This window comes from Gambusia affinis, linkage group LG16 (assembly GCF_019740435.1).
Source record: "Gambusia affinis linkage group LG16, SWU_Gaff_1.0, whole genome shotgun sequence".
Classification (NCBI taxonomy): Eukaryota; Metazoa; Chordata; class Actinopteri; order Cyprinodontiformes; family Poeciliidae; genus Gambusia; species Gambusia affinis.
This window is the reverse complement of record NC_057883.1, coordinates 18,395,656-18,411,715: the sequence shown is the minus strand read 5'-3', so window position 1 is coordinate 18,411,715 and position 16,060 is coordinate 18,395,656. Positions and strand designations below refer to the sequence as shown.

At 40.2% G+C, this 16,060-nt stretch overlaps 1 protein-coding gene across 3 annotated transcripts in view; it reads left to right on the top strand.

Annotated features, from left to right (window-relative positions):
* tmem260 (transmembrane protein 260) overlaps positions 1 to 8,103 on the top strand; it is a 30,845-nt gene extending 22,742 nt beyond the window's left edge. Inside the window, exons 11-16 of one of the 3 annotated variants that reach the window (XM_044143274.1) lie at positions 1,438 to 1,609; positions 2,915 to 3,054; positions 3,598 to 3,774; positions 6,382 to 6,435; positions 6,687 to 6,771; positions 7,721 to 8,103. In XM_044143274.1, coding sequence (XP_043999209.1) covers positions 1,438 to 1,609; positions 2,915 to 3,054; positions 3,598 to 3,774; positions 6,382 to 6,435; positions 6,687 to 6,771; positions 7,721 to 7,981 — 889 coding nt within the window. In that variant the 3' untranslated portion in view covers positions 7,982 to 8,103. The other 2 variants (XM_044143275.1, XM_044143276.1) reach the window with 2 other exon arrangements.
* Positions 8,104 to 16,060: the final 7,957 nt, after the last annotated feature.

Here is a 16,060-nt window from a genome sequence, read left to right as displayed (position 1 = left end):
AAACAGGGTAATATTTATTTTATTGGATGTGAAATAACAGTCTTTAATCCTGATTAAACATTACAAGCGATTAAATTTATTGCCTTTTAGTTAAAGAGGACAAGAATAAAAGTAAAGTCAGCATTTGAAGCTTCCTTTCAGAGTTTGCTGTTCGGCATCACTTCTGTCCTCTAGATTCGTTGTTAAACTCTCCTATTTTGTTGGGGCTCAAACTCCAGTTCAGCTTTGTAACATTCAAGTTTGCAGACAATTACAGAACCAATTTTACAACAGCAAAGATTCTGATCACAGTGGACATAATTATTATAGCTGCATTGTATTGCACTTCCACAGGCTATTAGTAATTCCAAGCTGTAATTGTGTTTTAGCGGCAGGCTTTTTTAATTCTGCACAATCTGTGAGCATTTATCTGTCAGTTAAACAGTACTCCTGCTGCAGAAGTTACTCTGGAACCAAACAAGTACATTGCCTTGAAAAAGGGTTTATTGCCCCATAATTTTTTTCAGTTTTAATCAAGTTGCAACAACTAACTTTCTAAATAAATATATTTTACTGAGATTTCATGTGCTAGATCAACACAAAGTAGAGCATCATTGAGAAGTGGAGGTAAAGTCACACATGAATTAAACTCTGAAAAGGTTCCAAAAGGGGTTTAAACATATTTATTCAGCCTGCTTCAATCAAATACACCTAAGTAAAATCTAGTATAAGCTGAAATTAAAAGAAAATAAAAAACATATTTATTGATGTGCTCCATCATTCCAGACTGAGGCTGATCATAAAAAAGACTAATCTAGATGTGCAGAGTTGATAAAAACTTACCCTGAAAGACTTGCAGCTCTAATTGCAGCTAAAATGCCCGTAGAAGACAAATCTGTAAAATGTGGAAAACTTCAAAGTTTAAGCCTTGTGCTTTTTAAAGTTCGGGCAGAACAAAAACTCCCCTTTTACTTCTGTCTAAAATCCCTACCCAGGTGCATGTTTTTCCTGAGTCAACCTGATTTGTTTCTCCTGCACTTCATCCCACAGGTCTGAACTCCACTTGTCAGGTTTTTCCTCTGTGGCTGTTGGTAAAGGCTAAAGAGAGACTCGGTTAGCATGCAGATTCCACTCGCAGGGCTCAGTCTGAGATGTTAGCTGTCCGAGAAGGCAGATTACACCAGCGCGGCGCTGCGGCGTGCCAGACAGCCATCACTGAGCAGCTTTGATCAAGCAGGAGAGCATGGCCTGTGCTGTCAAACCGATCAAACCTGTCTCCCTACGATTAGATAGGCAGTCAGAGTGCTGTTTGAAGCAAAGGGGTAGAGGGTAAAAACCAACGACTTCCCCTTAGAGCACCCAGAAAGTATACATGCACACATGTACACATCTGTATATATAACACAGATCTCTGAGGCTGTACTTGTTTGTGAATTGAATGCGTGACAATTATTTCAGGGAGTGTGACCAGAGCAGGAACGATGTGGTGGAGCGATTCGGCAGGGAGCTGCTGGCCTCCTTCCCAAAAGACTCACTCATCCTGACCAGAGGAGACCTGCCAGGAAACTCTCTGCGCTACCTGCACTACTGCCAGGACATCCGGCCTGATATCCGCCTGGTCGACCAGGAGGTCAGGACCTCCATGTCTGCTGCCTCTATTAACTATCCAACTGTTCTCCTTATGGTTCTGATAACAGTATAAATCAAAGAGTCGGTGCAGATAATTTTTAATTGTTTATACAGTCATTTCAGTTACACAAACCAAATAGATTTAAAGTTTTCTCTGAAGTATGGAAATCAGGGCTGTTTCTTATTTAATAGTATACAAGCAAGAGAGGATTTTATGAAATCTTGGATGATGAATGTATAGCAGCACAAAAATTTTATTTTTTAAAATGTAAGTTTTTAAGAATTAAAACATTTTCACTTGTTTTTTTTTACTATTTTCAAGTCTTTTTTTTTTTTTTTACTTTTTTCAAGTAAAAATTATTTTTGGTTACTAAAATGTCTTCCTAGACATGAACATAGATTTAAATGTGCCTGTGTTTAAACATCCATAGAGATTTTACTAAAATTTTTGATAACCATAAAGAAACTGAGATGCATCTATTAATTGGCTATTAATCAAAAATATAAATTTTTGGACCATCTCTGATGTTTGAATAGATGGTCAGTCAATAAATATCCAATCTTTGTCCTGATCAGTGAATGGTTACCAGGTCACACTGAGAAAAATCACTTTCCACTGTAATTATTGAACAAAGCAGGTTAACTGAAGTCATAGGAAGCACAACAAATCTAAGAAGTTTCTAAAGGGATGGATGTGTTGATTGGTTATTCAAGCTACTACAACTGAAAACAGGAAGCTAATCTTATTTCAGCCAAGTTACTCTGTTTCATCTTCTTAAAGAAGAACATGGTGGAACATGCTGAATAAGGAAATGCTGGCAGTCTTTTGGGAGCCTCTCTGTTGAGTTAAGGGTTCACTAAAAACAAGGAATAAAGGCAGGGATTGCTGATAGCAACCGCTCAATAGAAAGTTCTAATCACGTTGTCTCTATTTTGAAATAGAACTAAAATCCTTATTAATTTGGTTTTACTTATATTATTGAGAGATCTCTTCAGTCATCACCTGGACAACTTTTCTGAATTTACAGACTTTCACTGGTGGAGAGAGACAGATAGACATGCAGTGTTGGGAAACTTTGATTTGGAAATCATTACATTAAAATTTATTGTTCTGATAATTAAATTTTCTAATTATCCAGAAAGTATCAAACAAGTATTTTTGATGTTATTTATAGTGGAAATCATCCACAAAATCTCTGATTGGTGCATCTCTATAAATAAACAACACTTTGGTAATCTTTTTCTTTGTTGTTGCTACTTATTCAAAGGTTTTTTATGAAGATTTGTTGATCTTTCTTGTTGCTAGATGATGACATATTCTTGGTATGTGACCAAGCTGGGGCAGCATCTTCCTGGAGTACATTTTCCTGGCCGAAGGTGGGACACGGTCCAATCTGAAGAAAAGGACACCTTTAGTCTCGAGCGGTTCCTGTCCCACAACAAACTGTGAGTCTCTGAGAGAATAGGGAAGACATGAAAAGCTAAATAGCGAGATGTTAAATTGAGCGACTGAACTGGGAGGGTAACAATGGTCCGAATGAACAAGTGGGTGATCTAACAAGGGAGAGATCAGTGGGGACAGTCCACTCAGCCATGAGTGCAGGGAGAAGATAAGCCCACAGAACTGTTAAGGCTGGAAAAGAGTTTGATGAATTACAAAAGTCAACTAATCAGCTGGCTTTGGTTTCAGGATCTCTGCTGGACTCAATGCTGCTCCCTGTTCTTATGTCTCCTCCCCCATGAGGATCTAAAACCCTAAAACTGCTTATACTGCTTTGTGTCTGGTTAATACCAAGCCCACCAGGGGGCAGTGTTTGCCAGGCAATAATATTCTCTCTTTGTGGGGTAATACTGACCTCTGGGATTAACCCCCAGGGTTGGTGAGCAGCATAGGGATAAAGTGAGGCCACAAGGTGTTGGGATGTGAAGAAATACTCTTATGTATATTGTTTCTCAATATAAGTCACCTATTTTTCCTCACTGTTATAGGAGGGATGTGTTTGCCTGCATCGGCCTGACTGATGGAGATCCCAGCTGGGAACGTAGCTTCTCTCGTTGGCCTTTGGGTGTGTGTGACTACCTGGTTCCACTTCAGAGGCAGTTTCACCCAGAACGCTGGGTAGAACGCACCCGCAGCCTCTATAACTGGAGTGAGCCACACAACAGGTGACCACTAAAAACAGAAAACCATGTTTATGATCACAGGGTTTGTTCTAATGGTACCACAGTTTCACTGCATCACTGTATTTACACAAAAAGTCAGACATACTTGTATGATATGATCTAATTGCTTTTATTTGAAACAAAAAGCAGTAGTTATTTCCACTGCTGCTAAATTAATTTAACATGTTGAATAGTAGTTACAGGAATGTTGTCTGTTACTCTGTTGCTCTCAGACTAAAGCAAAAAATACCTGCCTGATTCCATCTCAATAAATCTGATCATCAACAAATGATATTACTTATTATTTATTCAGTAAGTTTAAAAAAGCGTATAGAAACATTACACAAAGAGTCATATATTTTAAGCATTTATTTCTATAAAATTTGATGACTTACAGCTTTTGAAAACCCCAAATTCTCAGAAAACAACATTTCTTAGGAGCTTATAATATTATGAAGCCAATAAAAAGCATCTATTTTATGATATATATGTCATAGCACGTCTTACCCCATAACTGGAAATACTGCTGGCCATTGTCAAGCATTCACCACTGCCCTCCTGAAGGAGGGTAAGCCTCTAAAAGTCATTACTGAGGAAGCAGTCTGTTCACAAAGTACTATATCTAAGCAATTAATGGAAAGTTGAGTGGAAGGAAAACACATGCTTTAATAAAAAGGTATCTGCACCCTTGAGAGGATTGTGAAATAAACCCAATAGAAGTTTTGGGAAAGTTTCACAAAGTCTAAGAGCATCACACACAGATGTATCAGAGACTAAAGCTACATCATCCATGTGTTAAGCTTTGACCGAATCAGACCATGTACAAATTATTAAATTGGTGTAGTGAGGATGACAGGACTGCTGCTTGTTGGTTCCAAGTCCGTTTCTCAGTTGATGAAAGGACACTTAACCAGATGAAGTCACAGAATGCAAGGTGCCAGAGGTCGAGTATGAAGTTTCCAAGATTCGGTGGATTTTTCAGGCTTGATGTCATCTGATGCTGGTGGTCCAAAGTCACTAAATCTCAGAACACACTATTCCTCCCTTTGCTGACAAACTTTATGTAGATGTTGATTTCCAGCAGGACCTGGAAGCAATACCTGCTTTAGTGACGATAACATCGCTGTGTTTGATAGGACAGCAAACTGACCTGACCCAAACCAAGCAGCGAATCTGTGGAAGATGAGAGACACCAGAGCCCACAATGGAGAGGAGCTGGAGGTCGTAGGTCACCTGAGCAGAGCCACAGGCTGACTGCCTTCATGCCACGCAGCACAGATGCAATAATTTATGTAAAAGAAGCTCCAACCACATTCTAAACATATTGGCAGTATAGTTTTCAATGATCCAACATTTCTGTATTAAAATATTTTTTATTGGTTATTTTCTGAGACATTTAATTTTAGGTTTCCATTTATTGGAAGGAATAATATTTATTATAAATGAACAGAAATCACTGCTTAAAATATGTCAATCTGTATATGAATCCATAACATGTTGAATTTGGTAAAGATAATGAAACCCACTTTCAGCCATCTGATCAGTAGTCCACAGCAACAGGTGGGGGAGGGGTAACACTGAATCACTCAAGTCCTCGTTTCTACTAAGCAGTACGGCGCGTGTCGGTGTGGCTTGATTCTTTTTTTATTTAGGAGTGCGAATCCAGCTGATAGTTGACTGGGCAGGTGGTGTTTAACCCAAATGCCTCCACCCGAACCGTACCACACCATTGTCCTACAGACCCAGGAGTGCTGCATTACATGTCAGTTTTACAATGGAAACAGACAAAATACCGTACAGCACCGACCTGTGCCGTACCACTCAGTGGAAACGAAGCATGTGTTTGAAATCGGCAGGAATGGTAAAATGAAAAGTTTTTTTCAGTTTTGAAACCTTTTTATGCCATAAAGCCAGTCAGTACCTGTGTCAGAGATTCTTAGGGGCTTAAATATTAGAAAAGTGTAGTTTTTGCAAGGCTGCTGCTGACAAAAAATAGACAAATCTTTAGAAATAAATCTGCTTGCTGCTTTTTCTCTCTGTGGTCTCCCTTCTTCAGACTCATGCAGGGTTTCCTCACATTGACTTCGTTCAGCACTCTCCATGCTGCGATCCTCCTCTTTGTGAATGCAACCAGTGCAAGACATTAGGCCCTCAGCCATTTGAAATGAGACTGAAGATGAAAAATAATGAGTTCCTTATTGCATTTTGTCAATAACTGTGTCAAAACTGGAATTAGTCAAAGCTCCATATTCTGTTGCTGTTGCCAGCAGCCCTTCTTTCACTCACATATCCACGGCTGAATACTGTGACATTATTTCCCGCGCCCTCACTACAAGCGTGTCCGCAGATGCCCACAAGCCAAATATTAGCCGAGAGACCTTACTGCTAAAATATTCTTTTGAAAAAGAGGTCAAGCGTCTGCACTCGGGAAGGCGAAGAAAGACGTGGTTTAACCCCATGTCTAATGTGTTAGCTGGTATTGTTGCTCAGTCATTTCATGTTGATGTATTCTTAAAACCTGCAACGTTATCATTTATCGCTACAGGAATTGTGCATAAACTTTTGCCTGAAGCTGTTTTAAATAAACTATATCTGCTTGACTTTGAACAGTTTTCCTCCTGCGTCCTGGGAGCGCGTTGCTAACGAGGAGATGTGGCAAGCGAGGTATGTTTAAACATTTCACACAATATATGGACGTCTCAGTATAGTGCAAATAAAAAGCTGCGTCACGATGCATGCTGGGTCCCGACGACATCTCCATAAACCAGTCTTGTGCGGTAGAGCATCTACATGTACATTCTATTCGGTGGCTGCATCTACATAAATCACTCCATCGTAGTGGTGCGTTTGAGAGCGTGGATCTGCATGACTCATCCATCCAGCACTTAGCCCTGAGCCGGCGTGCTTTGTTTCAGGATGAAGACGGCTTTCTTTCTGTTTGACCTGGCAGAGAGGACGCAGGGAGAGGGGAAAGTGCGTCTCTTTGAGCTGTCTTACACTGTGAGTCTGACCTTATTCAGGGTGCCTGAGATCCTTGAAAATGCTTGAATTTCATTTAGGTGCATTCAAGGTTTGGACAGTTTTGTAATGAAGTGCAGCCTAATGTTTGATTAAAACCCTAAATTTAGAAAACATTACTTAAAATTGAAACCAAATACTTTTATACATCTAATAAAAATAGATATTTTTCTCACTGTTTGAAATTAGATTAGACTAAACTTATTTTGTTTTAGCTTATTTAGAGTTATCAAAATTATTTCTATTTACCAAACAACAACTTTATTTTTTAATATTTAATAAAGAGTTATAGATCTGTGTAATTTAAATAAAGGTTAACTTATATTTTATACCTTTAAGAGAATTACTGAAATTTGTGTTCTGTTCTTGGACCAGGTGTATACATCAAATTTTGTTTAATTTTAATTTACCTTATCCTTGCTGCAGAATACCATCACAAAGTATTATTTGTCACAGTAATAAATGAAATATAGTAGTCTTTCTTTTAGTCCATTTGTGTTATTTATGGGCAACTGTGGCTGTATGGTAGAGTAGTCGTCTTGCAATCGGAAGGTTGTAGGTTCGATTCCAGCTTCCTCTTGACACATGTTGATGCGCCTCTGGGCAAGGCACTTAACCCCACCAATCTGCGTATCGGTGTATGAATGTGTGTGTGTTTGTGAGTGTGAATGGGTGCATGTGACTCTAGTGTAAAGCGCTTTGAGTGGTCAAAATGACTGGAAAAGCGCTATATAGGTTCAGTCCATTTACCATTTTATGTTAATCTTCAAAGTATGGTGCTGGAAATGTTTGAAAACGTACCTTGAAAGTGCTTGAATTTTACTGTGGGACGACTGTACAAACCCTGCTTATTAAACATGCATCAGACAGAAGATAGTGTTTGCACATATAGTGTTTGCATTAGTTTCACACACCTCTTTGTTGTTTGCAGCTGTATAAAGAAATTGTTGAGGCCCAATCAGATTACCCTCCAAACTGGGACAAGAACCTGGCTCTGGCATGTGAGAGGCTGCTCCGTTCAGCCCAACGGGGCTACAGTCCAGACCACCTGCTGACCTGCAGCGTTCAACACTTTAGTCTCTACCTGGAGAAAGAGCCCACCGATCCCCAGGCGGCGGCCATACGCTCAGCCGTTTCCCACCTGCTCAAGGAGAGAGACAGACTGCACCAGAGCCGGAAGCAAACTCTATGATGGAGTCCTGGAAAACCCTCATGGAGCTCAGATGCCAAGAGCTTGCTCCAAACTTGACGAAAGTGCACTGTTATGGGAATTATCATGTATTTTTTACATTAAATTTTAATTTTGTGACTTTATTTTGAGTTTTTCAAATTTGTCCCTTAGCAAAACAAAAAGAAGAAAAAATAGGCTTTAGTGTTATTTTCATAATTATCAAAGTTGATGCAAGCTTTGCAAAACCATTCATATCTCAAGTGGTTTTCATATTGCAACAACAAACTAGATATTTTATTGAGATGTGGCAGATAAAGTGTTGCAAAATTGTGAATTAGAAGATAAATGATAGCATGGTTTTCAAAATCTCTTAGAAATGATCTGAAAATGTATTGTGCATTTGTACTCAGTTACCTCCATCTAGTCTGACAACTCCCTGTCCTTGCTGTAGAAAGGTATCCTCATAGCATGACACTGCCACTACCTTGTTTCACCACAAATATAGAAGGTTCAGGGTCACATGCATTGTTAGTTTTAGATGTGAATGAGAGTTATTCATATTGCAACCACATTTCACATACATTCATACACATATGCACAGATCGATGGGTATCTAAAATTTGGAACAGATTAATTTTAAACAGGAGTTTATAGGTGGCAAAATTCCCCAGAAATTCTAAAAAACTGGATCAAGACCAGTCAACCTTTTGAAGCAAATTATGAAGAAGAGCAGGGTGGCTCAAGACTTTTGCATGGTGTGTTAAATCTGAGTCAATGTGATGCAAATCAAGTGGCTAAATTTCTTCTTCATGCTACCAGTTGAGTCAGAAATGCACTCTAGAGAAATCCTGATAGATAATTTCTTGCCTACTTAAACATAACTCTTGCATAAAAACTCACAGCCACATTTCCTACAATATATCATCTATCCAACAGCAAAAAGGAGCTGGACTTGCAGAAGCCTTTCTGACCTCAATCAATCCTGAATCCATTCTGTTGTCTTTTTTTTTTTTTCTCTATGCTGTTCTGCTCTCAGAGCTTTTAACATGCAGATTATATTGCCTCGGCTTCTGCTCTAGTTTTCTTTTTCTCACATCAGGATGCCAAGGCCGAGATTGAGGGAAACCCAATTTAAGGGGCAGAAATGGGGGATTAAAATGGTTGTTTAATCTAGGGCAGACTTACACCGTGCCATGCCATGCAGTGTTCGGTACACATTACAAGCCATACACACACCCCTCTATCCCTCCATCGGTTTGTCTTCGATGGTCCTTTAAATGTTTAAAACTAATGGATTCAATAAGTGTTTTTTTCCTCTTTTCCTTCCTAACAGGGGGCTTTAATCCCTTCTGGATTTAAATGAAATATGAAATGTCACAATGCCAAAGACCCTTTTAGAGGTGTGTTGGTGTGTGCCTGTGTGTTGATTTTTGCGTGTACACATGCTTAAATCTGCTCTCAAGCTGTTTTAGCTGCCAGGGAGGCACGTAAACAAATTTGATAAACAGATTGGTACAATGAAAAGCAGTATGTTTTGATCATTAGAGAGGTGCACTCATGCTAACTCCAGGGACATGCATCAACAGTGTGATAGGCTGCTCTCCACTTTTATTAAAGCCAACACACAGATAGAGGATATAAAAAAAAATAAATTTGTCAATTTTTCAAGACTCTTTTTACAGATGTGCTGAATAACGAGTCTGTTTCCAAAGTCTAGGTTTTGTAAAGCTTTGACCTTCTGGTATAGGTTTTACCCGACTCTGATCTCTGTATAAGAACTGCAATGTAAGGAGTACAACATTTGTTTTCCTGCCATGAGTCACTACTTGTCTATCTTGGGACCAGAGGAGACATCACATCACAGCCTGAAAGCAGTTGCTGTACAGCAGGGGTTTTGCTATTATTTTAAAATAAAGACAAACGATAACAGGCTTCACATTTTAAAACATACACATATAAAAGTAGACGCCACAGAATAAACATCAGTATACCTGCCATATTATGAATGGCAGTAGAAGTATCACAAGTATGGTTGAAAACAGTTTTTTCTAATTGAAATAAAAATTAGCAGTCAGCTTGTTTTGATGACTTACTTTTGTATACATTAAGATAGTCTGCTGTTGTACATAGGATTCTGCTTGAGCACATTGATTCATATGATAGCAGCTTTTTCATTTACGTCAGGGCAATTTCAAGTGGTATATTTTTTGACCTGGAGGAGGCTGGGGGGAAAAAAAGGGAGTTACAAAAAACTTCCTGGACGGGATGAGAACCCGCAACCATTTTGCTGCAAGGCAGCAGCTGCAGCACAGTGCAGTCCATCTGTATTTAGTTAATCTGTTTTTGCTTAAAACAGTAACACAATGTGGAAACTCTCTAATCTTGGTTTCCAGTTGTCAGTTATTTAATAAAAAGTTATTTGCATGTACTGTTATTCACATAAATATGACAAATATTTTTTATTTTTGTCAAAAAGAAAATCTTACGTGTTTTCATACTAAATCTAATTTTCAGATGTAATATTTTTCCCCTTTCCTTTCTTGGGAAGAATTACAGATCATAAAAAATACTTACAAAAAATGTATTTTACTTAAATCATCTATTCTGGGAGTTGACTTGAATTCAAAGCCCCACTAAAGACAAGCTGTAAACCATGGTAGTACACCAAGATGGCAGGCTCAGATCGGCTTGACACCACTCAAACCCAGCAAATGCTTTGGTGAAAATAAAGAATATACAGCTTTAGTGAATAAAGAATATAGAGAATATATTCTCTATATAGAGAATATAGAGATTAGATTCTTTATATTGAGAGAATATAGAAGCATCATTGCATGACCTCTGATGTGATCTACAGATCAATCTCCTCAGTTTACGTTTAATGTTTGTGTTCTTGGTCAGCGCTGCATTTTTTCTCCAGCTGTTTGAGATACAACTGGAAAGCGACAGACAGCAAGTACAAGAGTGGTTTTCTCAAGATGGAATCTGCCGTTTCTACTTGCAGGTCAGTTTAGTGTCTGTCAATGATTGCATGATGACATTTGACGTGCTGTTGCATGAATACAGTAGTTTCACTCCTCAAAAAGCTGATAATGTTTGAATAGAGATTCATTTCTTATGTACTCTTTATTGTCTTTAAAACGGAGCAGATTTGACACTAAAAGAAAAGGAAAGTGTGAAATTATTATTTTCTGCTTTGCTCTGTTCCTGTCCACCTTCCCTGCCCCTCTTCTCCTCTCACCCGTCCGTTCCTCCCTTCTCCCCTGTTTCCGAGAGTCAGTTGCCCACCCTAAATCAGCAAGCTGCCGAGGATTGTGGGAACCCGTGGAATCGCCGTGACCAGGGATGCAGGCAGGGAGCCACAGCAATGCTGGAATGTGGGGCGTCTGAAGAGATAAGAGCTGCGAGCCCGAGCCAAGGAGTGAACAGGGATGCAGCAGGCAGGGTGGAGAGAGTTGGTGGTGGCGGGGGGTTGGCATGGCAGAGTGAGGAGGGTGAGACGGAAACAGGGGCGGCTGCATGTCTGTGAATGGGGAGGCAGAAACACAACACCGTAAACAACCAGAGTGCAAGACGGAGTGAAACGAAGAAAGAGGGGAGTGAGGGGGGGGGGGGGGCACACTGGAGATGGGAAGCCAGCCTTATTCCTCTTTGCATTTCATTTACATCCTTGGCCGTATCGACCAATCGGATTGGGAGCAAAGCCCAGGGCTTAGGAGGGGAATAAAAAGACAAAATGCCTTTGCTGCTCTCATCCCTCCCTGATAATACCCCTTCTGTTTTTCTTTTCTCCTTTTCTCTCGTCTATAAGTAGATACTGTCCGAAATGCCAGCAGAAAAGCGACACCTCCGCTTGCTGTGTATCTCAGATAGACCGAGCGGGAGCAGGGGCTGAAAAGACAGCTTTAGCGACTGGGCCTATCTCCACTCCTCTCCCTGGCTGGGCTGGATCGAAGCTTGGAGTGGAGGGAGGCGGAGGGTCGGGTGTGTTGGTTAGTGTTTGGGAAAAGAATAGGGGGTGTGAGAGGCATGATATACTAAGCTGGCAACAGATTTCACAGAATCTTACACTCTGAAAAACTTTGCCTCAAGATCCCTTTTCTAAGCATGAGAAACCTGTTTCAAGGATGTTTACCAGGTTCCACCCATCTTTGTGAAGGTTGCAAATTACTTCTGCTGAACTTCACATATTTTTAGCTAAAGGTTGCTCACTGGTATTCTACTCTTTCTCACAAAACTGCAGGATTTTCCAAAACCTTTGTCATATTGGTTCTTTGGTTGAATGGAATGTTTGCTTTCTCAACTTATCAATGTGTATTGGCCAGAAATAGGCTTATTAACTCCAGCCTGTGTTGTCCTGATTGACTTGTCTCAAGTTTCAGTTTGCTGTCACTCTCCAGTTACATGTTCTTGTTTGTGTTGTGGATGGTCTTTGTATACCAGGCCCGGTATGTGTTCAGGTTTATTTGAACAGGTGTTTGCACATCTCTCCATTGTGTATCTGTTTGTGTTTGGGTTACTTTGGGCCTGTCAAGTGTTCTTTCTGTATTTAAGTGGCTATGCTAATGTTCAACAGCTCATATCTTTGCATAGCCTCTTGTAGAGGTAGTTAAAGGGAATTGAGGACCCCCGGTCTGCATGCTTCGCATCCTCTTTTCTAAAGTACCTCTTGCTCCATAAGATTAGATATCTTTTTTGGTTTTGCCACAAATTCCCAAATGAATTTAGATCTGGAGCATTCTGAACACATACCGGGCTTTACAGCATTGGCTGTAAGTGAATCTATGGTTCAGACTCTTTTGCAGCTTTTAGCATGTCTTCTGCCAGAATTATCCTCCCTTTTACTCCCTCTATCCCCACATCTTTCTGGTTCTTCACTCTACTCCCATCTGGTTACTGATACAGAGCCCTAGCCTGAAAAAAAAATCATCTTAAAAAGGTTTGGTCTCCTTAACTATCATCCCACTAAACAAACTGCAATGACAATCATCCATTTCCTTGTGTTTTCCCTTCTCTACAACCTCAGCTCTGACTTGTCTGAGCTAACAACTGTCTCCTGTTTTATGTTGTTTTATTATATATATATATATATTTATCTTTATGGTGTATCTCTATGGAAAACCTTTCAGACATGGGCACAGTCTGTTGCTTACCTGCACCAGACGCTTTTAAGTGATAAGGTTACCTTAGGACCTCCTCTACCTTCACAGCCTCCTCATCCTTCTCAGCCCACACAACCTCTCCCCTATAGTAAATCAAATCAAACAACAGTGGCTGATGTCTGAAGGATTAGAGGTCAGGGGTTTGGGGGATGCCACATCCAGTTTTTTTTCCGGGATCAATCTTCAAGCGCTTGGTAATCTCTGGCCGCCGGCCTCGCATACCTCCAGTGGTCTTCCTCACTGGGAGATGGCATTGCCAAGTGGGTTCTCCTGCTGGGTAAGAGGAGCTGATTTGAGGGAGAGGTGTGAGGCGCTAAGAGAGGAGTACAATACATCCTTTATCCTCAACCAGATGTGTGCAAATGCATGTCAACCTCAACATTTTAGTCTGGAGTTCCTCCCCGCATGTGTACTGTGTTGTGTACTTTCAGTGTGCATGCATAAAGTTTGTTTAATCTGCCAATTTTGAAATGTGAAATAACTTTGACTTCTTCATGGCAAACCGAATATTATCCGCAAGTTCCCGCTGTTATCTTGTGTACACACATTTGTTTATTTGATACAGCCCCTCTCCGCTACAGCACTTTTGTATATCAAAGACAGCGGTGCGGAGCGTAATTGAAAATGGCTACCGTGGAGAAAGGTCTCTCTGTGCTTTGACTGAGAAGAGGTGGAAAAAAACTCATTCTCTGCTCCCTTCTTAGATCTATTTAAATAATTGAGGAGTAAACTGACAAATTAGACACCTTTATGGAAACCCTTGGGGTCTCTCCGGGGTCTTCCACTTTTCCCAGTACAAGAGAGCGCCACTAGGCATGGGATAATATCTTGTGTGCTTTGAGAAGGGAGGGGTGATGTACTCCACTGGGCCAGGAGGGGTTTCGCCAATCAAGCGGGCCACACTTCCTCCCCCAGGTTCTAATTTTGTGCCACATTAAAGAGCTCGGCCTCCATTTAGGACACATAGAGACATTTTCATAATTTGCCGGGTGTCTCGGCTAGCTCGAGGTGCCTCTTCCCTCCTTTTCTCACTCTGTATCTGAACGGAGGGCCTGAGGAGCAAGAAGGGGAAATTCATTCGTCTCCTTTCAACCAACCAGCATCAGTTCTGCATAATGTTGCTGCTAGGTGTGTACACAAGCAAATATTTATCTCTTTATTAGCTCCCCATTAGACCTGAAAATTATATGCTATGTGAAACCAACACTGTGTATTGTCATCTGCGGAGCTACTAGAAGTCAAGTGTTGTTGAACCATCAGGATTAATTCGATTATCAATAATTAGCAGTTAGTTGTGTTTTTGCAGAGGGAGAAAGTATTTAATACATCAACTTTAGCAACTAAATTGATCCATATAATTGAATAAATCCAAACAAATGAATCCATATATCAATTTACATAAAATATAGCGCAATAGTGTGGGAATATTTGACAGACCTACTGAAATTTATTAAACTCTTTTTAATGAAAACTTCAAGATCTCTTTCATGTGGAGAAGCTAGTAGCATGATGGTTAAGTAGATTCTGTTCTCTTGAATGTAACATAAAAATATATCTTTATTTAGATACAATTCAAATTGGACATGACTATAAATACAAAAAATCGACCGTAAAACCACAGCTTAAGCAGTTTCAGGTGATTTTGGATCTATAAGGATTTAAACAATGTTTACTCTGCTTTTCCTGCACTGGTGGAGACTAATGCAGGGAGTGTGAGTGGAGATAACTGTGACTCAGCGCATTATGTTGAAATAAGTGTTCTTTCCACTTTGGGTTCATAGACATCTGAAACATTAAGAAAAATATCGGTAACCAACACCATCCAGGTGTTTTGCAGCAAGAAGATATTCAGAGAGCTTTTTTGCTTCCCTAAATTCGGATCCAATACTACAATAGTTAAATAATGAGAAACTAGTTTATATTAACAGGGGGCTGGTTTTTTTCTGAATAGTGTTGGATTTCCTGGCTTTCTATACATTTTCCCTCCTAACTTTCTTCTTCCTTTCAATACTTATTCCTCGTGTCATTCTACTTTATAACACATAACTTTATTATTAATGTATTTGCATTGGTTGATTATATTGGTTTTAAATTCCACTCCAATTGCCCCACTAGAAATGTATTTACTTATATATATTTTTACACGGTTGATAGTTATGTTCAGTGCTGTAACATTGTTCCACCAGATTAAGATAAGTTTTTTACTCTACCTATGTCTGGGTAGAGTTGTTGCATGACACTGTCCATTCATGCTTTGCTAGCTTCTGTGTCGATTTGTGATTGGTCACATAATTCAGTCTCAGGGGGCATTCCATCGCTGACAGACAAGCTAATCTAAAATCCCCCCAATTTACAAATGAAAATCCCACCATCCAATTGAGCTAATAGAGGGACTTGAATGGGATAATAAGATGTGGTGTAATACTGTGTAAAAAGCCTGTAATGTTGTGTTGGTGTAAGAGCCTGTGTGACTGGATGTCTGACTGTTTGCAGCGATTATGGAGGCCTGCGGGCCTGGCGGCGACTCCGGGGCTGGGACAGGGAGCTTCCTCCCTGGGCATGGAGATATGCCTGTCTGCCCCTTCTGCGGCTGGAGCTACGGGGGAGCAGGATGTCAGGAGGGAGTGCGCTCCCTGCGAGCTCCTGTCGCTGCCGCCGTGGTTGGGTCTTCGCTGCTGCAGCGCTTGCAGATGTGCACAAACAAGGGAGGATTAAAGCAAAACAAATCTAAACAGACAAATGGAATTAGAGTGATGGGTGTCGGTGGGCTGGTTCACAGTGATAAACATAATGATGCTCAGTGTATGTGTGTGTGAGCGTGTGTGTGTCTGGGGGATTATCAGTGATTAGGTGTGTGGTGTGTATGGCTAGGTGACTGCTTCTGGGTGTCTTTGTGTGTTTGCCTATCTGTCTATGTTTTTGTAATTATGTGTGTATA